Source organism: Rattus rattus, chromosome 18 (assembly GCF_011064425.1).
Source record: "Rattus rattus isolate New Zealand chromosome 18, Rrattus_CSIRO_v1, whole genome shotgun sequence".
Lineage (NCBI taxonomy): Eukaryota > Metazoa > Chordata > Mammalia > Rodentia > Muridae > Rattus > Rattus rattus.
Window position 1 is genome coordinate 25,564,704 of NC_046171.1, and position 27,234 is coordinate 25,591,937.

General features: G+C 46.3%; 1 protein-coding gene across 3 annotated transcripts in view; it reads left to right on the top strand.

Moving 5' to 3' along the window:
* Positions 1–27,234, top strand: part of Micu1 (mitochondrial calcium uptake 1) — a 150,941-nt gene that overhangs the window by 14,598 nt on the left and 109,109 nt on the right. For all 3 annotated transcript variants that reach the window (XM_032889179.1, XM_032889180.1, XM_032889181.1), the window contains exons 2-4: positions 13,286–13,447; positions 16,307–16,481; positions 23,215–23,377. In XM_032889179.1, coding sequence (XP_032745070.1) covers positions 13,287–13,447; positions 16,307–16,481; positions 23,215–23,377 — 499 coding nt within the window. In that variant the 5' untranslated portion in view covers position 13,286. The remainder of the gene's footprint in view (positions 1–13,285; positions 13,448–16,306; positions 16,482–23,214; positions 23,378–27,234) is intronic.

Sequence of the window (27,234 nt, forward strand, 5' to 3'; positions counted from 1 at the left end):
CCACTGAGCCATCTCTCCAGCCTTGACAAATCTGTGCTTGATTATGGGTGCGTTCCGTTCTACAGCTGTACCACAGTTTATCCATTCAGCTGTTAGAAGATTTTTAAACTTTTACTTTTGGGTAACTTATAAAAAGAGCTTCTATAAACACTCCTGTACAGATTCTTCTTTTTAAAAAAAAGTTTAATTTTATCAAGGATAAATGTCTTCATCTGGATTGCAGAATCTTGTGGGAGGAGCATGTTTTCAGAAGACCTCAGCTGTCTTCCAGAGGGGCCCCCATCCTGCATCCCAGCAGGGATGTACACCACCTCTTTGGCTTTGCACCCTCCCGGTCCAGTTAGTTGTTTTTTTCTTAGGCATACAAATGGGGGTACCATGGTGTCTCATTGTGTTTCTAATCTAATGACCAGCGATACTGGATACTTTTTAAATGGAGCTGTGAGTGAATGAATGGAGCTGCTATCAGCATTTGTTTCTAAGTTTTCCAGGGAATATGTTTTCCTAGGGTAAATGCCCGGAACAATAACTTAGTAAATTGTTTAAAAAAAAAAAAAAAAAAGATAGAGGAACCTTGACTGCAAGGAGAGGGTACACAGTCGACTCTTCTCAGTGACTCAGCCCAGGTACTCCCCAGCAAGACGGGTACCCCTGCAGATCGTGTAAGCATGCCAGAATGCTACACACCATGAAGCAGTGATCAAGGAGACAGTTGGAAACCAAGAATGCTCTTCCTGTTGAGATGAGAGGCTGTTCCAGGACAACAGGAATCCACTCCGTCCTCTCACTACTGGACAAGTACACACTAAAGAACAAGCAATCAGAGAAAAATGAACCAGTGTTCACTGAAACATGATGGGGTTCAGGACATAGTACTCCAAAACATGACCGTAGGAGTCAACATGCGCAATCCTTTGCGCATAAGGATCATTTCCAGCTGATTGTTTTAAGAAACTACAGTTATAGAAGAAGGTCTGAAAACTGAATTTTATAAGACATTTATATGTACAAAGGAAATCTCCATTTAATGGGGGTGCCTCTGGGAAGAGAGGGCTGATTAAATCACTGGAGACTTATCAGTGCAGACAGCACCCACTCAGATCTGCATTCACGACACTCTTTAAAAACATTATATTGCTTAAATTGCTTCTTTGCGAACTTCACACCATGAGTATCAATCCTACTCCTCTCTCTCTGTCCCTCCACATCTCTTGCCAACCCCCCCCCACGAAGGTACAAACCTAAAATAAATAAACAACAACAAAAGCGTACTGTCATGGAAGGTGCGGTGTGTCACACAGCACATCCCACAGTGCACCCTTTTGTCCACACTTCTTCACTGCAGTGACTCGTTGGTCTGGGGTGAGGCTTCTGGCTTCTGCTCTACTGTCAACCATGGATCTTCACCCATACTTCTCTTGCCCTGTGTCATGGAGATCCTGCAGCTTTGGATCTGCGTGATCGGGCCCTTCACAGGCTCCAGCAGTTCACAGATGAGGTAGATGCTGGGTGAGCCAACCTCAAGCCCTGGGTCTGACCTGGGTGGTAGCTAAGATGGTCAGCCTGCCAGCTCTCCCTTACCCACACCACCAGGGCAAGCTCTCCCATACCCACACCACCAGGGCAAGCTCTCCCATACCCACACCACCAGGGCAAGCTCTCCCATACCCACACCACCAGGGCAAGCTCTCCCATACCCACACCACCAGGGCAAGCTCTCCCCCCACCCACACCACCAGGGCAAGCTCTCCCACCCACACCACCAGGGCAAGCTCTCCCCACCCACACCACCAGGGCAAGCTCTCCCATACCCACACCACCAGGGCAAGCTCTCCCATACCCACACCACCAGGGCAAGCTCTCCCATACCCACACCACCAGGGCAAGCTCTCCCATACCCACACCACCAGGGCAAGCTCTCCCATACCCACACCACCAGGGCAAGCTCTCCCTTACCCACACCACCAGGGCAAGCTCTCCCATACCCACACCACCAGGGCAAGCTCTCCCATACCCACACCACCAGGGCAAGCTCTCCCACCCCACACCACCAGGGCAAGCTCTCCCACCCACACCACCAGGGCAAGCTCCCCATCCCCCCCCACACCACCAGGGCGAAGCCTCCCATACCCACACCACCAGGGCCAGCTCTCCCATACCCACACCACCAGGGCACGCTCTCCCATACCCACACCACCAGGGCGAGCTCTCCCTTACCCACACCACCAGGGCGAGCTCTCCCATACCCACACCACCAGGGCGAGCTCTCCCATACCCACACCACCAGGGCAAGCTCTCCCATACCCACACCACCAGGGCAAGCTCTCCCATACCCACACCACCAGGGCAAGCTCTCCCTTACCCACACCACCAGGGCAAGCTCTCCCTTACCCACACCACCAGGGCGAGCTCTCCAGCACTCAGTGCCACAGCTGTCAAAGGGCAGGGCCAGTTCTCCTCTCAAACCCTCGGGGCTGGCTCACCCATGCCCATGTCACCAGGGCCAGCTCTACTGTGTTGCCCAGGTGAGGTCCAGGGCCCACTCTCCTGAGTGCTGCAGCCAGTGAGGGACGAGGCCAACTCTCCCTTGGCTCACCCTTGCTCAGGCACCAGGACTGTGCTATCCAGGTATTGTGCAGGGCCTTACGTCCTAAGTAGAGTGCTTCAGCCAGTGAGGGACTGGGCCAGCTCTGCACGGCCCGTAGACACCAACATGGTCCCAGATGGCAGCCCAGATCAAGGATGTCTGCATGGCCTTTGGTGGTAATATGAGCTGTGGAACTGACGCAGACCCCACTGTTACACAGCCATGGACCCAGACATGGCGCTCAGCAGCAGATTGGACCAGGACGTAACCATGACCTCAGGCCTCATGGCAGACTGCTTGCATCAAGCTGTTCTCTCCACCTCTTGTCTCCAGTTCCACCTCTCTTCATAACACTCAAGCCATTCTGCGCTCTCTCTCTCTCTCTCTCTCTCTCTCTCTCTCTCTCTCTCTCTCTCTCTCTCTCTCTCTCCCATCTCTCTACCACATACTTGCACACTGTAATGGCTCCTGTTGTGGAGAGAGCTAGCAGGTCTCTGGGTGCCTTCCACCCATCACGCCCCATAACAGTACTCCTAACACTTTTGTTTGTTTGGTAGTGGGGCTTGAACCTGAAGTATTTTAAGGTTTTGGACATGTTTATATTGAGCACACTCCCCTGTATAGCTCCACCTTTCCTTCCCTCTCTCTCCCCCTCCCCATTGTCTCCTGTATCCCTGTGACAGACATGTCCAGCCTGTAGGCTTCGTACACCTCAGGATAGCTATGCATGCAGCATAACACAAACTCTAGACTTAAAACATGTTTTTGTAAAAAAAAATAAAAAATAAAAAAAAATGTTTTTGTGATTATTATTTATTTATTTATTTATTTTGGTAATTTGCACTGTTTTTGATCAAAACGTTTTGTAGATGGCTTCATTTTGTAATACCAAAGGGGACAGACTGAGGCTGGTTAAAGAAGGCATAGTGCACATGCCTTTAATTCCAGCACCAGCACTCAGGAGGCAGATGGACAGATCTGAGTTGAGGACACCCTGGTCTAGTGTGTTCTAAGCTAGCCAGCACTATGCAGTTGAGACTCTGTCTCAAATGGTGTATATGGTGGTGGGGGGAAAGCATGCACTCTTTGTCTTTCTGAGACTGGCTTAATTCACTACCTATGATCATCTCCAGTTGCGTCCATCCGTCTTCCTGCAAACAACCTTGTTCTCTGTGGCTGGGAAAATTCCATTGTATTTGCTGACCACGTTTTCTTCATCCATTCTTCTGCAGTTAGACCTCTAGGTTGCAAGCATAGGGTCTTGTTTTTGCTCCACAAGCCTCGACTGCTGCACTGCCCCTCCAGCTCTGGTCCTCTCCTTAAAGGGACCACTTTGTTCCAGAGATGGATGGGATTTTTGTCTGCCTCTGAAACAGATGTTTGAGATACGCTCATCCCTGAGTTTTCTCCTGTGTGTCCAGGGTCCGTATGCATTTCTGTTTTCCTTTGTCTCAGTCAAGAACTCATGAAGGGTGGAGGCTTGATAAAGATAAGAATTAAAGCAGTCTGGTCATGTTATCAGAGTTCCCAGCCATAGTCGCTCTGGGCGACTCACCCGCATTAAGAGAAAACAACATAATGTATATACATGGAAAAGTGAATTTATTTACAGTTACGGCCAAAACTAGAGAGAAAATGTCTATCTGTCATCTCGCCCACAGCAGAATTACAACTTAGAGAAAGGATAAAGGAAAAGCCACGATGCGCATGTGCAGATTTCAGTGTCTGCCCCAGTTACCAGAACTAGATAGTCCTTCTCCCTTACCCACACCACCAGGGCGAGCTCTCCAGCACTCAGTGCCACAGCTGTCAAAGGGCAGGGCCAGTTCTCCTCTCAAACCCTCGGGGCTGGCTCACCCATGCCCAGGAGATGCGCCAGGGCCCTTGGGATGGGCCAGTTTCACCCCCAGCATGATAATTTCCGGCAGTGATCATCCCTGGAGCCCCTGATGCAGTCAGACATGATGAAAATGTTTCTGTTGTTTTATTCCTGAATTTCCCAGGCTTCATCTTCTATGGTTCTTCGATCTGAGAACTTTTAGTGGGTTGTATGTTCTGTTCTGTTTTCAGAGCATGTCCGTGGACAGGTGATTCTAAAACACCTTGCTTTGACAGTGTAGGTGTCACAAATGTCACTTGAGTAATAGGAAGTGTTGATTTTATTTCTGTCTGCCTGTGTACTCTTAGCAAGCAGCTGACCTAATTAGGTTCAGGATGCAGAATTTGCTTTACCTTTTAAGAGCTGTCCATCCTATGCTTGTCATGAAGAATACATTATATGGATTTATGGTTTTTTTTTTTTTTTAAGAGGATCCCGATAGTTTAAGAGGGAAGAAACCAAGAGTAACTTACTCCTGTGTCTGGGCTCAAATGACTAGACGTTTGGGTTTTAGAGATGAGAGGAGTAAATTGGTAAAATCGGGATTTCTGTTCAGGACTAAACTAGGAACTTAAATCTAGCTGTGTCCTTACGGAAAGTGTAGGCTAGAGGTGACCTTCTGAGAAGAATTTAGATATAAGTGCTACTTAAGCTGTAGGATTTGAGGAGGTTGTCTAGGATGAGAGGGGAGAAAAGGAAAGTTGGTCCTCAGACAGCCTTGGAAGCCTTTTAAGGAGGTTTAAAGTTAGGGTTTCTGTTGCTGTGATAGAACGCATGGCAGAAAAGCAAGTTGGGGGAAAAGGTTTATTCTGCTCACATTTCCACATCACAGTCCATCACCAGAGAACTCAAACAGGGCAGGAACCTGGAGGCAGGAGCTGATGCAGTGGCCATGGAGAGGTGCAGATTAGTGGGTGTTCCCCATGCTCAGCCTGCTTTCTTATAGAGCCCAGGACCGCCTGCCCACCTACAGCAGCACCCACAGTGGGTTGGGCCTTCCCTTATCAACCACCAGTTAAGAAAATCCCTTAGAGCCTGATGTTTTCTCAATTGTGGCTCCCTTCTCTCTGGTGTCTGTAGCTTGTGTGGAGCTGACATAAAACCAGCCAGCACAGTAGGTACGCATCAAGCAAGAGAGCAAGGAGCAGGAAAGTGGAAGGGGGCAGGGAAGAGCAGTTGTTAGACCCACGTAAAGCGCTGCTGCTGCTGCTGCCTGTGGCCAAGCATGACTTCACCGGCTGCCTGGAACAATGGCCTGGAGAAACGGCTGAACAACCACGGGACATTGCCCTTAAGAGCCTGGCCACACGAACTCACACGTGTCAACTGCAGGGTGTGCACATACCTTTGACAGACAAAAGCTGACTGCCATGAAGGCTCCTGTCAGCTCTTTGCTTGCTCGCCCCAGAGTGTAAGGGAGACTGCAGCTGGACCTGATGGAAGGCTTTCAGGAGCAATCCTGGCTTCCATGCCCTGGTCACGTCTCTCTTCCACTCTCCTGGTGTCCACCAGTGACATCGCTTCTTCCCCACTCCATCTGGTGTTGGAGTTCTTATTCTAGAAAGAGTCCCATAATGTATCAATCAATAGAAGTAGGAGGATGTAACATTATAGCAAGTATGGTCAGTCATCACTTACCTGATGATACATTCTGAAGACTGCTGGTCCATGAGTGCTGTAGAGTTGTATTTACACAATCTAAGGCATCGTTAAGCCAGTGCGCGTGTGCGCGTGTCTGTCTGTCTGTCTATGTAAGAATCTCGCTATGTAGCCCTCTCTAGTCTGGAACTCCCTCTGTAGACCAGGCTTACCTTGAACTCAGAGATCCACCTGCCTCTGCCTCCCACTTGCCTGGGATTAAACACTGAGCATCCATTCATAGATTCAGTCAGACCCTGACCCAGAGTAGTGTATGACCATTTTGAGGGTGAAGGAGTAATTATCTTTTCAAATGCTTCTTAAAAGTCAAGCAGGATCAGGACAGAAATTAGCTAGGGTTTGGCAATATGAAGATGACCCTGATAAGCATGTTAAAATCATTATGATAACAGTAAGAGCGGCGTCGGGCGGATCAGCAGGGCTGAAAATCTCACCGCAGTATTAAACAGACTGGAATCTGAGGAGAGACAACTGACATAAGATGCCACTGAGTCAGCCTGAGGGAGTATGGGATCAAGTGAGACTTAAGTCTTTTTATTTATTAAATCAGTAACATGTGCAGGCCAGTGCCACACCGTGCATATGGAGGTCAGGTGACAGCTTGGGGGAGGTGGTTCTCCTGTACGGGATCTGAGAGCAGACTCCGGTCATGGTTTGCACACAGACACTTGCTGTGCCATCTTGCCACACCAGGGAAAGACTTTTTTAAAATTTGAAATGTTACAGAATATGTCTATATAGTAATATTTTAGAGATCCAATAAAAAGAAAAGATCTAGAAAAAGAGTTTCTTTTCCCTCACCTGTAATTCATTCCTTACACTTTGCATTTTGTAGCCATTCCCTGGGTGGGGACTGTCGTCCTCTTAACCCAGATTTGTCTTCAAGATGATATGCTAGTCTGGTGTAATGGTGACTGTGGTTCCAGATTCTCAAAAAACCTGAGGCAAGAGCATTGCTTGAGTGCAGAAGTTTGAGGCCAGCCTGGGCAACGCAGTAAAATCCCACCTCAACAACAATGGCGGGAATTCTGTGAGACGAAGGTGTTCAGCCCTCTTGGTAGACTTGTGTACCTGAATCCAGGTCATGCTGTGGACTTGGTGCTTAGTGATCCTAAAAGTGTAATGAGTTACACACGCAACCTAATGTCTTCGGCTGACTACTGTTTTAGATGAGTGGAGGAGGAAAACTATTATTTCCTTAGCTTCTCCAAGGTCTCCAATTGGGTTCATTGGAACAAAAAATAGATTAATGAAGGAAAGAAAATAAAATGGCAGCTTATTAACATCTGTGTCATCTGTATATGGGAAAAATTATTTCATTTCAAAGCGATAGCATAGACTTTAAGGTTAAATTAGATCCTCTGCTGAAACCAAGGGTTCTTTCGCCTGTACCTCCTGTTTTGAAGGAGGAGCACTGGGATTTCAGGTGTGCACGGTGGTGTCTGGCTCTTTGAAGGTGGGTTCTGTCAGGCTTGCACTGTAGCCTCTGCACTCTGAGCTCTCACTGCCCCCTCCCCGCTCCTCGTTCTCCAGGCTTCTCTCAGGCTGTGTGCTTTCTTATCACGAGAGATTTTTTTTTTTCAAAGAAAAAATTCTCTCTCTCTCTCTCTCTCTCTCTCTCTCTCTCTCTCTCTGTGTGTGTGTGTGTGTGTGTGTGTGTGTGTGTGTGTGTGTGTGTGTGAGTGAGAGAGAGAGTGAGAGAGAGAGAGAGAGAGAGAGAGAGAGAGTGTCTGACTCTCAGTTTGGCACTCAAAGATCTCAATCAAATGAGGCTGACCTGGTCTCCCAGTCTTGTCAGAGCAGCTCTCCAGCCTGAGTGCTGGCTCTATACCTTTCTATCTCGCTGAGAATCCCCTGGAGCCCTTTCTTTCTGGTGATGACCACAGTCTCTCCAGACATGTGCGTTCTCTGTGCTCCTTGTTGCTGCTGCCAGAAGCAAAGCTATTCACATCTACACATGCATACATCTGGGAAATATTCATTTAAAAATAAATCAGAAAGAAAAGATTCAGAAGTTATCAGGTAGGAGGAAAATACAAAGCTGGCCTCTCTGTTGGATTTTATCAGCATATGCACAGAACTGAGAGATGAGCTCTGGGGGAGGGGGGGAGGACTGCTGGAATTGTGCTACTGAAGCTTGAGTCACACAAGGTAAATCTGTTCGCATTTTGTCTATAAGACAGCAGATAAAGTTCCAGCGTTGACAGAGGATTTGGCCTGGGATCATCCCTCAGTCCAGGAATAGTCAGTAACAGGCCAGTAACTGAATCTGACAGGAATCCCGATCGCTAAATACAATTATTTTAGTAAATTAGAAGTTGTTCGTATATATAAATATTAGGAGTAAGGGCCTGTGTAATTAATGCTATACAGGTGTTTCTCATGTGGAAATAAATAGTTAAGTAGCCTGTCCAGGGGCTGGAGAGATGGCTCAGCGGTTAGCAGCACTGACTGCTCTTCCAGAGGACTGGAGTTCAACTCCCAGCAACCACATGGTGGCTCAGAACCATCTATAATGGAATCTGATGCCCTTTTCTGGTGTGTCTGAAGACAGATACAGTATATTCACAGACATAGAATAAAGCAAACCTTTTTTTTTTTTAATGAAAAAAAAGTAGCCTGCCCATGCCTATGTGTCTACAAAAGGAAAAAAACATTGGAGGAAACTCAGAACTGAGTCAGGAAGCAGAGCTATGGGTAAATATATTGCCCTGGGTAGATACATGCCAAGTCCAGGGTAATTTAGATTACAAAGCAGTGTGCTGAGCATTGGGGAACCAGAGCATGCTGGGTGGAGACGGGGCCTAGAGGGATAGTTGAGGGACACCAATGCATACTTTACAAAGTATACCTTAACCATACCTAGGTTAAGGGCTCTGCCTTCCTCCATATCTGCCTGGAGAGAGAAGGAAAGACCAGCTGTGACCTCCAGGGCATTGTTGAGAGGGGAAAAAAGCCTTTTCCAATAATTCTCAGGAATTATTGGAAGTATCTAAAAAGACCCTAAGGATTTGGGAATGTCCCTGACATTTCTGCCTTTCCATCAGAATTTTGAGCTGATCTGAGGCTGTCGATGATGTGAGATACAAGCTGACTGAGCAGCCTCTGTCGTTTCTACTCTTTGTTGTTGTGTTGGTGTCTGCATGTGGAGACCAGGGGACAGCCTCAGCCTTGGCCATGTGGAGGCCAGGGGACAGCTTCAGCCTTGGCCATGTGGAGGCCAGGGGACAGCCTCAACCTTGGCCATGTGGAGGTCAGGGGACAGCCTCAGCCTTGTCCATGTGGAGGCCAGGGGACAGCCTCAGCCTTGGCCTTGTGGAGACCAGGGGACAGCCTCAGCCTTGGCCTTGTGGAGACCAGGGGACAGCCTCAACCTTAGCCTTGTGGAGACCAGGGGACAGCCTCAGCCTTGGCCATGTGGAGGCCAGGGGACAGCCTCAGCCTTGGCCATGTGGAGGCCAGGGGACAGCCTCAGCCTTGGCCATGTGGAGGCCAGGGGACAGCCTCAGCCTTGGCCATGTGGAGGCCAGGGGACAGCCTCAGCCTTGGCCATGTGGAGGCCAGGGGACAGCCTCAGCCTTGGCCATGTGGAGGTCAGGGGACAGCCTCAGCCTTGGCCATGTGGAGGCCAGGGGACAGCCTCAGCCTTGGCCATGTGGAGGTCAGGGGACAGCCTCAGCCTTGGCCATGTGGAGGCCAGGGGACAGCCTCAGCCTTGGCCATGTGGAGGCCAGGGGACAGCCTCAGCCTTGGCCATGTGGAGGCCAGGGGACAGCCTCAGCCTTGGCCATGTGGAGGCCAGGGGACAGCCTCAGCCTTGGCCATGTGGAGGTCAGCCTCAGGGACAGCCTCAGCCTTGGCCATGTGGAGACCAGGGGACAGCCTCAGCCTTGGCCATGTGGAGGTCAGGGGACAGCCTCAGCCTTGGCCATGTGGAGGCCAGGGGACAGCCTCAGCCTTGGCCATGTGGAGACCAGGGGACAGCCTCAGCCTTGGCCATGTGGAGGCCAGGGGACAGCCTCAGCCTTGGCCATGTGGAGACCAGGGGACAGCCTCAGCCTTAGCCTTGCCTTGTGTGGAGGCCAGGGGACAGCCTCAGCCTTGGCCTTGTGGAGGTCAGGGGACAGCCTCAGCCTTGGCCTTGTGGAGGTCCAGGGGACAGCCCTCAGCCTTAGCCTTGTGGAGGCCAGGGGACAGCCTCAGCCTTGTCCATCAGCCTGGCCAGACCAGGGGACAGCCTCAGCCTTGGCCATGTGGAGGCCAGGGGACAGCCTCAGCCTTGGCCATGTGGAGGCCAGGGGACAGCCTCAGCCTTATCCATGTGGAGGCCAGGGGACAGCCTCAGCCTTAGCCTTGTGGAGACCAGGGGACAGCCTCAGCCTTGGCCATGTTCTTTAGGCACCATCTACCATCTGGCTATGGAGTTGTTGTTGTTGAGTTTTGTTTGTTTTGTTTTGTTTTTGAGACAGGGTGTCCTTAGCCCTGAGTTTTTAAGCTGCCCAGTGATCTGTCTGCGTGTCCTGATTTGTTCTGTTGGATTTTAGTTGTTGTTTTGAGAGAGGGTTTCACTGTGTAACCCTGGCTGGCCTGGAGCACCCTATGTAGCCCAGGCTGGCCTCTACCTCCAAAGTGCCAGGATTAAAGGCATGCACTGCTTAAAAACATCAACATGGGCTCTGAGAATTGATGAGATCCTTGTGTTTGTAAAGTACCCCCCCATGCCCATTTATAATTTGTTTCTACTTATTTAGATAGCATTTTAGAAATACTATTTCTAAAATGTCTCAAAGAGCCAGCAAGATGGCTTAGCTGTTAAAGACCCTTGCCACCAAGCCTAACAGCCTGAGCTCAATTTCTGGGACACACATGGGGGAACTGACCTCTGTCAGTTTTCCTGTGACCTCCACAAACATGCCATGGTATCTGTGCATGTATACATGCAGACACACACACACACACACACACACACACACACACACACACACGTAATAAAAATGTAAAAGAATGTTTCAAGTGTGTCTTGCTTTCTTAGAATCTGAACTGTTAGTCATCTTTCAGATGATTCACATGCGGGCAGCATGGCTTTAAGCAGGTCATTTTCAGTGAAAGTGCCCCGGTGACTCTGTTAGATGCTGAATTCGCTCTTGGCTGTGGCAACGAAGAGGCTTCCCCCTGCCCCAGTCCCCCCAGTCTTTGTGGCTTTTGCTCTCAGACATGATTTCTCACAGCTCAGAAGGGCTGCTGTGTTCAGCTGTTTCAGCTGGAGCTGACAGTGGTTTGTTCAGACTGAGACCTCATTCTTGTAGAACCCAGGTAGAAGGGCCAGTGCCTACTTCCAGAATGATCTCTGGGTGAAGTGGAGGAAGATTAGCAGCAGCATGCCCTAAAAGGACTTTGCAGAACTCTTCTGCACTTCATTGGTAGGAGTGAGGAACATAGTGAGACAGGCACCCCAAATTAAAAGAATAGGAAAGTGGAATTGGCTGCTGGGATTCAGGGTGCGAAGGTGAGTGTCTGTTGAGTAGTAATATGAACAACTGTGGATGTGTCTGTCTTATGATGAAAAACCGTCTATTTTCAATTAGTCAGCCAGACCCAGTTGGGAACGTAGTCAGGAGGGACACAGGCCTCTTCTCCATCAGAGCTCATCAGGGTGACATTGGCCACAGCAGTGTCACAGAGCTTCTTCACAGCTGTGTCAGGCATCCTGGACATCTGTAGGGAACACGTGTGCTGTCTTCTGTGTTCCTTAGTGGAACTTAATGGTATATAGTGCCCACGCTTATTTCTCTTGGGGCGCCCTTTGGACAGTATATGGGTTGTTTCCAGTATTCCGGCTGCCAGCAGGTTGGGTGACAGGCACTCTGGTCTGCTCTGTGGATTTCAGCACAGCTTTCTCAGCTTTTAAGACCTTTGTTTTGGTGATTGAGAAGGACGGGGACTTCACTTATGGTACCATCTTGTTGAGGTTCCATTACAAAACAAAACATTAAAACAGTGGTTCTCAACCCAAAGGGTTCTCTAATGACCTTTTAACAGGGGTTGCATATCAGATATTCTGCATATCAGATATTTACATTATGATTCATAACAGCAAAATCACAGTTATGAAGTAGCAACAAAATTTTATGGTCGGGAGTTGCAACAACACAGAAATCTGTATTAAGGAAGCATTGGAAAAATTGAGAACCACTGCATTAAAGGACATTTTTTTCTTTAGTGATATTTTAACTATGAAATGAAAAGAATCTGGTAGGGAAGAAGGTTTCCAAGGGCTGGGAGTGAGAAGGATTTAAATCAAACTTCAATTACTTTAATGGAAACATCTCTCAGCATTAGCACATGAAATAGTACCAGACTTCCAACTAAAATGTGGCACCGCCTAGCTCTGGACCCCACTGCTTTTTAGCGTGGACCTCCCTGCGAGTTTCAAGCTATTCGGTTACCTACTGCTTTTCAGTGCTAGATCTGCTTGCATTGTCCTGGAACTTTCTCCCTTTAGACTCCCTGTTTCTCACCAGGAGCCGGGTGTACAGGGCGAGGGCTCCTGTTCTCCTTGTTGCTTCTGTGGGCTCACACCTCAGTGGGACATTCAGTAGCTTCCCCTGATCCAAGAAGAGCTTCCCCTTACCAACACGTTCTCCTGCCGTGAGTTCTTACGGCTTCTCCTGGCATTCCTCCAAACTGGCTTTCTAGTACATTTTGCTGCTGCGATACCTTTGTAAAATTCCCAAGTTTCCATAGTTTTGTCCTCTCCATAAGATCTGGGAATCATTCCTGGTTGGGCTGGCTCCTTTTGGGTGCTCTCTGTCAGCCCTGGGAGTGTGGCTGCATCCTAGAGCTGCTGTCTCTTTATATCTGTGTGATTAACTCTCCTGTTACAATTAACCATATTTTATATCTGGATTTCTCGGTTTAAGTTAGTGTGTGGTTCCTGTCTTCTAATTTAACTTTGACTTATATGTAGTTAAGTAGTAGCTCTGGCCTCATAAGTTGTTCTGAGGCCAATACCTGCAAAACAGTATGGTGTCTGACAGCGTTTGGTGTTGCGTCTGCCAACATCGTTATTGTCATCATCGTCATTGTCATCGTCGTCATAGTTATCGTCATCGTCACCACCAGCAGCATCTAAAAGTAATGTTTCTGTCATTTGTCCACAGGATGTTTCGTCTTAACGCCCTCTCTGCGTTGGCAGAACTGGCCGTGGGCTCCCGCTGGTACCATGGAGCATCTCAGCCCACACAGACTAAACGGAGACTGATGTTGGTGGCGTTCCTCGGAGCATCCGCGGTGACTGCAAGTACCGGTCTCCTGTGGAAGAAGTGAGTGTTGTCTCTGACTTGGTTCCACTTCAGAATTTCTTTGCTGAATCATTTGTTGTTGATGATGTTGGTCTGTGGAATAAGTTGTGTCCCCTGCCAGAGCAGGGACATCGGGATTGGTGGCACTGGGGTTGGTGGCATCCAGGTTGATGGCATCAGGGTTGATGACATGTTGTCAGCCTGAGAAATTCTGAGATACCTGTGTAGTTTCCATCCTGTGCTCTTTGTTGGCCCAAATTTCTTTCTCATTTTGCTTTCTTCCCCTCTTAAATTTGCCTTTCTTTGTAACTGAAGCCTTTTGTGCAGTGCCCATGCTGTGGAGTCAATGGCTGGTGTCTTTATGTCTTTATGAGCATGACTTTACTTAAAAAGACAAAAACAAGGCCTGCAGGATGACCTAGGGTGAGAACCTTGGTGTTCTAAACCAAGAGAAACCAAGTTCTACAAGATACTTAAGCATAACAGTGTTTCAAAATGTGCTGTAGGAAACTAATTGAAACAAACCACATGTCTGATCTGCCTGTGGGTCTACTCTTGAGGGCAGAGTCCCTGTCTCAAAACTTAACCCAGAAGCTATCTCCACTTGACAACTGCCCACACGGGAAAAATGAGTTTCATTGACGATGGGAGCCACACTTAAGGGCAAGTCCCATGCCCAGGCCTTTCTTTGCTCTGCTTGTATTTTGTGATTTCCAATTTTGTGTCTTTATGGTGTGTGTGTGTGTGTGTGTGTGTGTGTGTGTGTGTGTGTGTGTGTGTCTGTCTGTCTGTCTGTCTGTCTGTCTGTCTGTCTTTGTGTATGTCTTTGTGTATGTCTGTGTCTGTGTTTCTCTGCTTTTTCTTTATTGATTGTTTGTTTCTATTTGCCTGTTTGTGTTCTAAAGCAAAAGAAAAAGGTGTAGAGCTGGAAGGAGGGAGATGGGGAGGACTTGAGAGGAGATGGAGAAGACTTGGGAGGAGATGGGGAGGATCTGGGAGGAGATGGGGAGGGAAACCAAGATCGAAACAGATTACCTTGAGCTAGGTGTGGTGGTGCACACCTTTAATCCCAACAATTAGGAGGCAAATGTAGGTGAATCTCTGTGAGTTGGATGCTAGCCTGGTCTACATAGTGAGTTCCAGGATGGCCAAGGCTATGTAGAGAGACTTTGTGTCAGAGAACCAAACCAGCCAAACAAAAGAATATAATCATGTTTAAAAAAATAATAACTTCAATAAACAAAAATCTGAGAAAAAGGTTCATTCATTATTCTAGTACACTAATAGCAACATATTCTCCTCTCTCTCGTTCTCCCCCCCCTCCTCTGTCCCCTTCCTCTTTGGGAGCACAGCTGAGGACTTTTGTTGGTGTTCCTTCATTAGTCACTCACATTCTGTTTTCTTTGTAAAACGTACTGGCCAACCTAAAAGAATAAGGATACGCTGTTAGGGGGAAGCATCTTTGGGGTGTTTTGATTTGTTCTAGTTTGGGTTTTTGAGACGGGATCTCACTGTGTAGCCCTGGCTGGCCTGATACTTGCTGTGTAGATCAGGCTGCCCAGGGATGTGCTGTGAGTGCTGAGATCACAGGTATAAGCGCCACATCTGTCACATTTGACAGTTTGGGGTTTATAAAAATGACAGTGGGTCTAGGAGTCAGTCAGTGGGTAAAGTGCTTGTCATGCAAGCGTGAAGAGCTCACACAAAGCCAAATGTGGAAGGGCATCTGTCATCTTCCAGGGAGGTCCTCATGGACCAGGTAGCCTGGAGGATGTTCATAGCCACAACCAAGAAAGAGAACCTGTTCAAACAGGTGGTAGACGAAGATCAACACCTGAGGTTGTCCTCTGACCAGCACACACTAGCCTGGCACATGCATGCTCCCACTTCTGCATTTCTACATGCATATCACACACACATACATGTACACACATACATATACATACATATACATGTACACACATATACATATGCATATACACATACATATACATACACATGTACATATACATACACATACATGTACGTACATACATATACATACATATACACAGACACACAAATACACACAGAGGGAGAGAGATTTTATTACTTGTTTTTATTTTATTTCTATTTTTTATTACTGTAAACGGTACATAGCATTTCTCACATTAGCCATTTAAAAACATTTTAACCTTATTAAATATATTCTCATTGTGAATTATGACTCTGAATGTCCTTCTCTTGAAAGTGGTGTACTTATTAAAAAGAATGAAATTACGTACTCATTGGAAAGTAAGCCTAAGATGATATCCTGGAGCTGGGGATCCAGACCTGGTTCAGTTCTCAGTAACCACATGAGTCTAAAACTCCAGTCCCCGAGCATCCATTGACCTCTTCTGTCCTCTGCTGACGTCACACACACACACACACACACACACACACACACACACACACACACACACACTCTGCACAGACATACATTCAGGATAACTGATATTCCCATGAAATGGGGATGAGCATGAAATGATGAACCCACTGAAGAGCAACTTCCTGTGCCCTCCCGTCTGTCCTTCTTCAGACCGTTACAGCCTGAGACCGGGAACTAGCCATGCCCCATACCTCACCTGCTTTGTGCTTTAACTCAGCTCTGTCACTCATGGAAATACAGTGCAGAGGTAGCACTCGTCCTTTGTGCCTAGCTTAGTTAGGTAGCAGGCTGCTGCTTTTGCTTCATGTGCGTGTATACCACAGGGGTGCTGAGTGTCTTCAGTTGTTTTAGGGGGTTCTTCTTGTGGGATTCATGGCAAGTGTGATTGGAGCTCTGCTAAGCTGTGTGCGAGTGCTTGTTAACGTTATGGAGCTGCCAGCTTAATCTAGGCTTCTCTTCTGCACCACCAGGGCTCACGCAGAATCTCCACCGTGCGTCAACAGCAAGAAGACCGACACTGGAGATAAAGGGAAGAGCAAGGACACCCGGGAAGTGTCCAGCCATGAAGGAAGCGCTGCAGACACTACGGCCGAGCCTTACCCAGAGGAGAAGAAGAAGAAGCGTTCTGGATTCAGAGACAGAAAAGTATGGATCAGAGGTTTGCTAGTGAATCAGAACCGTGTCCTAAAAGGGAGTCGTGCTGCCCAGCTCCTACTCATGTTTCAGAAGGGTTGCAGCCCCCTGAGCTCCTCCCTTCTTTATTATTGGTGTAAGCCAAAAGTACCTCAGAGTGTGAAGTGTTGTGTGACAGACTTTCCTGGGGAGTCGCCACACACACACACACACACACACACACACACACACACACACACACACACACACACACACGCATACACGTACAGCTCACTCAGAACAGGCATAGCTCTCAAAAGCTGGGAACCTGGAACACACTGCACAGCCGGTGGGCAGCTCAACAGGTTGGAGAGTGTCCTTTCCGGGTGCTTCCAATGGTCTAAACCTCTGCCAGGTCGCCCACCTGGTTTTTGACGCCATCTCCCAACCCCACCCCCAGGCTACTTAGCTGGTCTCTCAGCGACTTGGCAGTCTTCTCTATTTCCTCTTGGGAGGGAGGGGCCTCGTGAATCTGGTCGGTTTCTGGGACTTCCTGGAACTATTTTGAGTTGCTTACCTTCTGACTTCAGGAGCTTCCCTAAGCAGTGGAATGTTTCCATCTCAACAACTATACAAGGGGGAGTCAAAGGGAGACAAACAGTGTGGAGGGTTGTTCAGGGTGAACATATTCTTTGTTCTTTCAGTTCAAATAGTAAGTTGGTTCTTGCTTTCTAGGTCTCCCTATTTGGTTTGGTTTGGTTTGGTTTGGTTTGGTTTGGTTTTTCAAGACAGAGTTTCTCTATGCAGTCCTGGCTGTCCTGGAAATTACTGTGTAGACCAGGCTGGTCTTGAACTCACTGAGATACATCTGCCTCAGACTCCTGAGTGCTGGGATCAAAGGTGTGCTCAACCACATTCAGCTATTATGGGTCTTCTTAATGTTTAACATTATCATAGATACACTGAATGTGTGATATTTCTGGTTTGCTATGTCAAAGCAAACCATTAAAGCAAAAAGTAAAGGGAGAATAATACTTGTGGGGACAAACAGTTCCCAGAAAGCCAAATAGTTGTGGACAGGGTAAACTATGACCACAGCACTGCAGCTTTACCTCAGAAAGTTTCAGTTTTGCTATAGTGCCCGTGATGTCAGACACTAGATTCTGTGTCTCAATAATGCTCAGAAGGGTTGTTTCTTAGACAACTTGGAATTTTCAGTTGCTTTGAGCTACAGAAATACAGATGCTATTGCAGGCCAAGTCATTTCTCTTGTATGTGCCCTATGTGTCTGTAAGAGTCACTCCTTTGAGAAGTCTGAAACTTTTTAGATAAATCATACATGTATCTTCTCAGCTTCTCAATCCATTTGTGAGTGAGAGGAATCTGAACAAAAGTTAGGCACCACCAGTCTGCTGAGTTCTGTGACCTCAAAGCTCAGGGCTGCCTTGAGCTGCCAGCATCATTTATACACTTCCGTTTAGAAACAGTCAATCAACATTTATTAAGCTGCTTCCGTTTATACCCCACCTTCCCTTTAGCAGATGACAGGGCCTCCTGCATTGCAGTGACACTAAAGCTACCAGTGCAATTTATTAATTTCTAACTCCGGAGCTATAAAACCTAACAGCTATTTAACAGTTCTTATTCTTCCCTAGGCTCAGAGGAAGAGCTGTCTTTCCTCCCTCTCCTCAGTGACGCTCATCATGTGAGCCATTCCCCGAGTCCATCTCATTCTTCTCATGTTTCTATTCTGTTGGGTTTTTTTATTCTTTTAAGTAACATATAAACATATGGCATAAGTTTATAAGAATTCCTCTGTCTATAATTTTATAATCATAGCCACAATTTATTAATACCAATTTTAATTTTTAGTATGTCAGTTTTTTAAAATCAGAAAATATACAGTCTATAAAAGCAAAAATTACAAAGTATATACAAATATAACTAATAATATAAATGAGATATAAATAAAACCAAAAATTTTACCGATTACTTTTTAAAAGAAAGAAAAAAAGACTAGGGCTGGCTCCATTAGTCAAGGCCCTTGCTGCCATGCCTGGTGGAAGAAGAGAACCAACTTCTTCTAGTCACACACACACACACACACACACACAGAGAGAGAGAGAGAGAGAGAGAGAGAGAGAGAGAGAGAGAGAGAGAGAGAACTTGGAGAAATACTGTGTGATAAACTACATTCTTTTAAGTTGTAAGCTTTTAAAAACCATCCCTACTCTTCTGAGTTGAGGAGTTTGCATTATTTTTAAAGAGACCACATCTGTGGAGAGTTCATGTGTGTCTCAGGGTGAGGTGAAGCAGCCTTATTTCCTAAGCAATTGCGTTACCGTAACGAAGTCCTTCCTTATTTGTTCACCATCTCATGTGTATCGCCTATCCACACCCTTACTTCTGCTTTTCACACCTGATGGCTGGATTTTGTTTAAACTGCTTTTCTACAAAACAAAATATATATGCAGGATGCCACAAATGGGTTGGATTTTTATGCCTTTTATTTTTGCCTTTTTTTTTTCAATGAGCCTCCCGCCTCCACTTCCTGGATGCTAAGATTATATGTATTCCATGCCCCAGTACAGCAGAGAGCTTTGTAATTGCTTCCTTTCACTTTGGGGAAAGTATAGAAAACTCAGCAGCAGACTTGTTTAGACTTTCCAAATGCAAGCCATTAATTTTGGACCTGGGACATTGCCTTCCCAGGGACAGAATAGCTCATCACTATCTGTCACTGTCATTGTTCCCAATAGCTATCTAGTTACTCTGTCTTTAGTGTTAACCTCTGTGAAGGTGAGGATGGCATAAGTTTTGCCTTGGACCAGATGTCCCAGCCTGGCCTTCCCCTTGAGGAAGCCTTAGGGAAACCCTAGCTTATGCCACAAGGCAGGCAGAAGTCAACAGGCTCAGGGGCTTCTGGGTCACATGCAGCTGAGCAAAGTTCCCCCGTCCCCTGAGGCCAGAGTGGTTTTCACCCCACTCAGGACAGCAGTCTCTTAGTGGGGACATCCTGTCACTGGCAGCTTTCTCCTCAGGCAAGACCAGAGGTTGGTTTGCTTCCCTTGCTGTGTTTCTGGTGTCTGCTTGTCAGCCATTTTACACAGCTGGGAAGTTATTTGGCAGTGCAGGCCTAGAGGGACTACCTAATTGTTATGGAGGTAGAGGAGGAAGGAATTACTATGACCAGGCACTCTCAGCCCCTTAGATGGGACAATTCCCTATGCTGCAGCTAGAATGGAGGCAGTTTTTAAAAAATGAGTGTGCGGGCCAATCAAAATCCAGGGACTTACTGGTTTCTTGGCCTTTTGACCCTGCACCAGCAGGACAGAGGACCCTTTCCTTCCCTTAGCCTTCTTTTACTGTAGTGGGCAGTGGGAGAGTGAGCTCATCTGCTTCTCTCACCTGAATCAAGTGTTCATCAACAGAATACTTTTATCTTGGCTGTTTTAATATCCGCTCCCCCCCCCCCATCCCCACATGGATGCTAAGGACTGAACTTAGGACCAAGCATGAACTCTGTAATCTTACTGTTTCCCCCCAACCCTAATGATTCATGTTTGGTTCTCTCATGTACAGGGGACAGGCTCCAGGCCATTTCACTGTTCACGTTTCCTGTGCTTGGATTCTATTGACAGCTTTAAGGGCCATTCAGCCCCTTCAGTCTCTGTATCACTTGAGTTTTGGAGGTTGGACTCTGAGGGTTGACCAGACTTGGGTGTGGTCCCTGTAGCCACACTGGTGGTACTGTTTCCTGTCTCCTCCTCCTCCTCTTCTTTATCCTCTTCCTCTTCCTCCTCCTCTTCTTCTTCCTCACCTTCCTCTGCCTTCCCCCCTCCTCTTGTATGTGCACCACATGTGTGCAGTGCCTGTGGAGGCCACAAGAGAGTACCAGGTCCCTGGAACTTGAGTTACAGTTATAAGCCAGCATATAGTTGGTGGGAATGGACCCTGGGCTCTCTGAAAGAGCAGGAAGTGCTCTTAACCACAGAGCCATCTCTCTAGCCCATTATTTTTCCTTTTAGCAGCTATGGATAGTCAAAATCTAGATCTTTTCATCCATTGGGATTGCAAAATAACAACAATAATAATGTAATTTCTTTGCTCCCCAACCTTCCTTTTTTTTTTTTTTTGATCAGGCATCTATTCTGGGCTACCACTAGCTCCCTGTGCTGAGGGTGACCTTGAGTCTCTGATCCTCCTGCCTCCACATGCAGGTGCTGAGATTAGAGTGAGGCTTCACCCTACCTGGACTCTTTCATTTATTAGTTTGAGTATTTTATGGACAAACCATCCCTCATCTGTTTGGTTATAAGTCCTTTCTGGCTAACCGTTGGTATAGTTCACATAGGAAAAATCATCCCTGAGTTGGACCCAGTTATACTCATCAGTTTTATGGAAGATACGTCTTACTGAAAAATTGATAAGTGACAGAATGAATTATTACAATTTCCTTAGTAAATCTTTGAATAACCCCCCGCCCCAGTCCCCCAGTCCCTCAGAGTAGCCTATCGCCGCCTCCAAACTTTGCTGTCTTGGATCATGTCCTGAATTCCTTCTGCAGTGATTTGGTGAAATCCCCGAGTCACTAGAAGGAAGAGACAGTCGGTGTGAAGTCTCCAGAATAGGGTGCTAAGCTAGGAAAGGCAGCGTGAGTGCACTGAGCTTCCATTGTGTTTACACTGAACTCGGCCACAACTGTTACTCTTCTGGGCCAGTTGTTTCAGAATAAAACTTTGTAACCACACAGAGCCATTGGTTCATATTAACAGGACAGCAGCTGAGTGTGGTGAAGGCCTCTATACTGACACACATGGAGGCAGATCTCAGAGTTTAAAGCTGACCAGGGCTAACATGGGACCCTGCCTCAAAGGAAACAGACAAGATTCTGTACAGGATGAATTTACTCAGATTGTGGTCAGTTCATAGCCTTCTGCACCATGACTGAATGAATCTGCAACAGTCGGGAAAGCCGATCTTCAGGCTTGAAACCCCTGATCTGGCCTTCTTCTCCTACCTTGAATATGGCTGATTTTAGTTCACAAAAACCTCTTGCTCTAAACATTCTGAACCTTCTCTCTCCACTCTCTCCTCCTCTTCTCTTCTTTTACTCCTGACTTCAGAGAGAATACAACAAATATACAAATATAAATGGGCCACAGAAACAATGTTTCTTCTCCAGCCATTATCTCCAGCAAATAGGCCCAGTCTAAAGTTCAGCCCCTTTGTTCTGAGACCTCACAGGCCCAAGGCCGCACAGCTCGTGCTGTGTTTACTCATGCTCCGTCTTTTAGTCTGCAGTAACATCTCAGATTTGAGGGGTTTTTAAATTTTATTTTATGTATAGGAGTATTTGCCTGAATGTATACGCACCATGCTAACAGAAGAGGGCATCAGATCCCCTGGACCTGGAGTTACAGAGAGTGGAAGCCACGTTCTGGGTGCTGGGAATTGAACCCTAGTTCTCTGGAAGAGTACCCAGTGCTCTGAGCTTCATCTCTTCAGCTCCCTAAAATCTCAGATTTAATGCAAGTTGTTGCCGAATTCCTGTCATGGGGAGTCGTAAATTGGAAGATGTTCTCAGTTGCTAAAACCGCTAAAACTGCAGAACTAAGACCATTGTTAAATAGTTGCTGCCAGTGACCTCGAAGTCTCTCCTCAGGGTTGACATCTACGGCAATTGCTGTGTTAATTGCACACATTTAACATGAGGTAATTTAAAACTATTACCTGCTCTACAGACACAGAACTAATGAGGTTTTAGGTTTTATTGCATCGACGCATTTTTACAAGCTCCTGTTTACTATTGGTTACCTCAGCTTAGAAAAGTCAGGTTAGACCGGGGTCTAACTCACTTGGCAGTGGGAATGCTCCCTGAGCTTTATAAAGTTCTGGGTATGGTAGTCCTCACTGTAATGCCTGCATTTGGTAAAGGATCCGAAGTTCAAGGTCTTTCTCATCTACTGAGAGTTTGAGGCCAGCTGCCATACTTGAGGCTCTGTCTTAAACTAAGATAATAATAATAACAGTAATAATAATAGGAAGAAGTCAAATACCATTCAGTACTAGAGATCTTTTCCCCAAAAGCACTGTAATTGGTATAGTATTTTGTGTATTCTGTAGGAGAGCGAGCTGTCTCAGTAACATGACAGACTCTGAGTTAAATGCCACTATGCTTATTGTCCCTTGTACAAACACTTGTGTGCTGCCCTGTGTTTCCTTCTAGATAGGCTGCATGTAATGGTTTGCTGGGAATTTGGCTAAAAATATCATTGAAGTACTTCAGACGTACTAATAACTTCCATGATATACACTTTTATTTTTCTATGTTATTTCATCTATTTTGCCTTACAAGGGCTGCTAACCATCTCTTAGTATTGAGGCAATTCCACAGAAAGTAAATCTCTTTTAAAAACTTGGTATTTAAGAGCCTGTAGGCTACTGTGTGTAGCAGTTCCCTGTCACTGTGACTTTTGAATTCTTTCAATGGTGTTTTTAAGTTTTTCTAGCTTTAGTAACTAGAAAATTATTTTTTTTAAAGCTCTAACGAAGTTTGGTGAGCCTTCCTTCAACTAGGGTGTGAGTAATATCTTGCAAGAAAGAAATTTAAATTTTTTATGAAATTGAGCTTATTTAATATAAAAATCCAACTACAGAGAGATAATCTACTTATTTCAAAAGTAAGACAAATGCCATAAGAGGATAGATTGTAGGCCTTGAGCACAGCTCAACGTAGTGACACCCTCTAACTTTCTCATTCCAGGTAATGGAGTATGAGAATAGGATCCGAGCCTACTCCACACCAGACAAAATCTTCCGATATTTTGCCACCTTGAAAGTAATCAATGAACCTGGTGAAACTGAAGTGTTCATGACCCCACAGGACTTTGTGCGCTCCATAACACCCAATGAGAAGCAGCCAGAACGTAAGTCAATAGTGTGGGAAGTAGGCTTGGGATAACTGTTATGGCTGCAACTGCACCCTTCTCAGGACGTAGTAATGTTCATGTGTCTAGGCAATAATTAAAAATCACCATTTGACTGTTGAATGCTTGGAATTGGGCTCAAATTCTACAATCCAGTGTATATGTCTGATTTAGGGGAACTAGCTGAGGTAAACAGGCATGGGGCAGGAGGAGCTGAGAGTTCTACATCTTCATCTGAAGGTCACTCTGAGACTAACTCTTTTGCACTGGGTAGAGCTTCAAAGCTCACGCCCACAGTGACACACTTCCTCCTCCAACACGGCTACATCTAACTCACACAGGGTCACACCTCCAAATAGCACTACTCCCTGGGCCAAGTGTATTCAAGCCACCACAGGAAATACACCCATCCAAGGAAAGGATTAAGGATGCCTTTAGAAATCCTGTGAGGACAATGGCTGAGGAGGGTGCTCCAAGCCTCAGGCACTTTCTTGGAACAACTACTAATAAGGGATGAGACTCAGTGTTTCTTTGACCCGCAGTCACAGCGAACAAGCAGGGGAGTGCTTACCATCCGGTGAGTCTGCTAGAGTTTGGTGACCGCCCTCTGGTGGTGTGGCCTATGAGTTTTCCAGCTCAGCAGCAGCCAGCTGTAGGACAGCAGCCCTGACAGCCTGGCTGGATACCTGGGAGGGAAGGGAGGAGGCAGCCAGCGCAGGCCTGGCTCTCAAATGTTTGCTTTGTGCGTTCTGACTTACTCAGCGGTTTTCCATTAGGGTAGAACAGAAACTGCAGAAGGACAGGACAAAGCATGCACTTTCTCTACAGATGCTTTGGGAGAGTGACCGAAGGACTGATGGCCGTAGTCTTTACCAGCAGCTGAACCCCAGGGAAGAGAGACTCTGATTTCTCTTTTCCTCAGTGTCATAAAAATATCCAACTTTAACAAGCAGTTACCTCACCATACTAACAATGTGTGTGTGTGTGTGTATGTGTATGTATATGTGTGTGTGTATATATATGTGTGTGTGTGTGTGTGTATGTATATGTGTGTATGTATAATATATATATACAATACATACATATATATGTACATATATATACATACATATATGTGTGTGTGTGTGTGTGTATATATATATACACAATATGTATGTGTATATGTATATATTCCATTAACATGAGCAAACGAGCCTTGACAGTAATCACCCCTGGGCATGCCCAGGTGGGACACCTGCAATGGATAGCCCTGGAGCCATTGGAGTTCACAAAAGAGCAGTTCAGACATATCTAGGTAACTGAAGCTCTAGTAGCTTGTTGCCTAGCAGACCTGTTCCACACAAAAAAGTCAAAGGATATACTTTGTATTGATGCAAAAGGTCAGGGAGCAGCAGCTCAAAGCCACACAAAGAAGTAAAAAGCATTAAAAACCAATCCAGTATATAAACCAGTAATGGCTGAACACCCTGAACCTATGAGTGTACCCCAGAATTCTCCAGAGTCTGCAACATTTGGATGTCAGTGTGATGCTCTGAGTGGTAGTCCCCTATTAGACGGCTTGTGAATCGCAGTCAGAGCCCAATGCACAGAGAATACCAGATAAAATCACCAGTGGTCTGTGGGTAGGATGCAAATAAACACAAATGTATTTGATGCAGAGTTCCTCCTTCTTCTTCACTCTGTTGAGTGGCCAGCTCTGCCACACAAACTGAGGGTTTGAGGAAGGCTGTGTGGAGGGGAGATCTGAGTAACACACCCTCATCTGGACTTCGCGTCCCTCTGTCTCACTTCCATTCTTCCACACTGATCCCACGGCTCTTAGCAAGCCTGCACGAGGTGCCATTTACCTGTGGAAGGATGCAGGTCTCTCGTACTGCAGAATCTCTCTCCTCTGCCTTTCAGTGCTTACTCCTATCACCATGCCTCTCAGTTCTCTGCATTATAGCTACGGGAAAAATACACAGAAAGTTCTAGAAAAGGACACTACCAAATAACTATGAATGTTGAAACCAGAAGGATGTATTTTATTGTACCTCAAATGTTCCTTTATTTCCCAATAGGTTCTTATATGTTCATGCTTTCTGCTTCCAAAGAATTTTATAATAAGATATACCAAGCTTGTCGTTAATTGCATTGAACTTTAGTGTAGATTCTTTTTAAATATCTTTATTTATTTATTTAATGAGGGTATACATACCAAATGATAACTTCAGGGAATTAGCTCTCAATTCTTACCAGGTGGGTCCTGGAGACCAAACTCACGTGACCAGGCTTGGTGACCAGCAGCACCGTTAGCCACTGAGCTGTCCAAACTGAAATTTAGATCCTTTTAAACTCGCCTTGGCAGCGTGTTTTGTGACGTGGGAAGGAAGAAAGCTGAGCATGACTGTATGCAGAAGAAAGATGCTTGCAAATGTTTTCCCCTGTTTTTATGACAGCAAAACATCTTTATGCCTGTAAGGCAATTACCATCCAAATAAAAATCTCATTTCTATCAACGACGTTAAAGAATATAATTTGCTTCCAGTGTGACAATGAAAATTAACCAACACTTTTAAGACAGGCCACGGAAGACTGTGTCCTCACTTAGGGATATTGTGTTTATTCCTTTGAAAACAATTATATTTTCCAGTTGCCTTCATACACTCCGGGATTTGACTCCATAGCTGTTCCTTGTTTGCTTGTTTTTGTGATGGTGGGAACTGAACGCAAGGCTTTCTGCATGCAGCACACGCACTCTACCACCGAGCCCCCGCCCCCTTAATTACTGAAAGACGTCCTACAAAAACTGAATAGCTACTGTGAGCGCTGTACACCAAGCACTCTTCTCGTTCTCACAGGAAGCTGGAATAACGAACAAGTGCTCTTCTGAGAATCAGAAGGGAGATTCTGATGCAGTGAAATGAGATCTAACCAGAACCTGGCCTCACTTTCATTTGCTCATTAGCAAGAATTCATTAGCCAGGATGTTGATTCAGCAAATAAAATCTGCCGCTCCTGTGTGAGGTGAAGAATAAAGGCAGTAGATTTCTGTTACAACCCAGTTGGTGTTGGAGCCTGCCTTTGATCCCAGCATTTGGGAGGCAGATGATCTCTGTGAGTTCAAGGCCAGCTTGAACTACAAAGCAAGTTTCAGGACAGCCAGGGTTACACAGAAAAACTGTCTCAAATCTACCCCCATCCACACACACATACACACATGGGGGTGGGGGGATAATTCAGGGCAGCCACAGGTACACAGTGAAACTCTAGCTCAAAAATAAACAACAAAGACCTGACGTCACCCCACTTACCAGTGAGGAAACAGGCCCTGGCTCAGGTGTGACAGCCTCTGCCTGGGTTACCCACCTCTGGCCTAAGGAGAAAGATCTTTGTCACCCATGGGGTGGAAACTGGCTTCACTTTCACATGCTCATTAGCAGGAATTCATTAGCCAGGATGTTGATTCAGCAAAATAAAACCTGCTGCTTCTGCGTGAGGTGAAGAGTAAAGGCGGTAGATTTCTGTGGCTTAGAGTTCTGTCTTCGGCTGCTCTCCAGCCAACCGTTCCAGTTTCAGCCTTGTCTTGTCATGACTTCACACATGAATATCCCAGGATTCCCAGAGGCTCGAAATCTGTGAGAGTCCTGAACTAGAACTGTTTAAAACATCTTAAAACACGGGCTATCCAAGGCCCCCAAATTAAACCGTTTGACATGAGCTGATGAGTTTCAGTGTGAAAAGGTGCCTAAGAATAAATACTTGTGTACTAAATCTCAAAAATGTCTAGAGAGGAGCCATGGGTGAGCGTGAAGCACATTAAAAGGACCCACACCTAGTGTGCTCCTTGAATGTGTGTCACCCCCACTGTGAAGGTG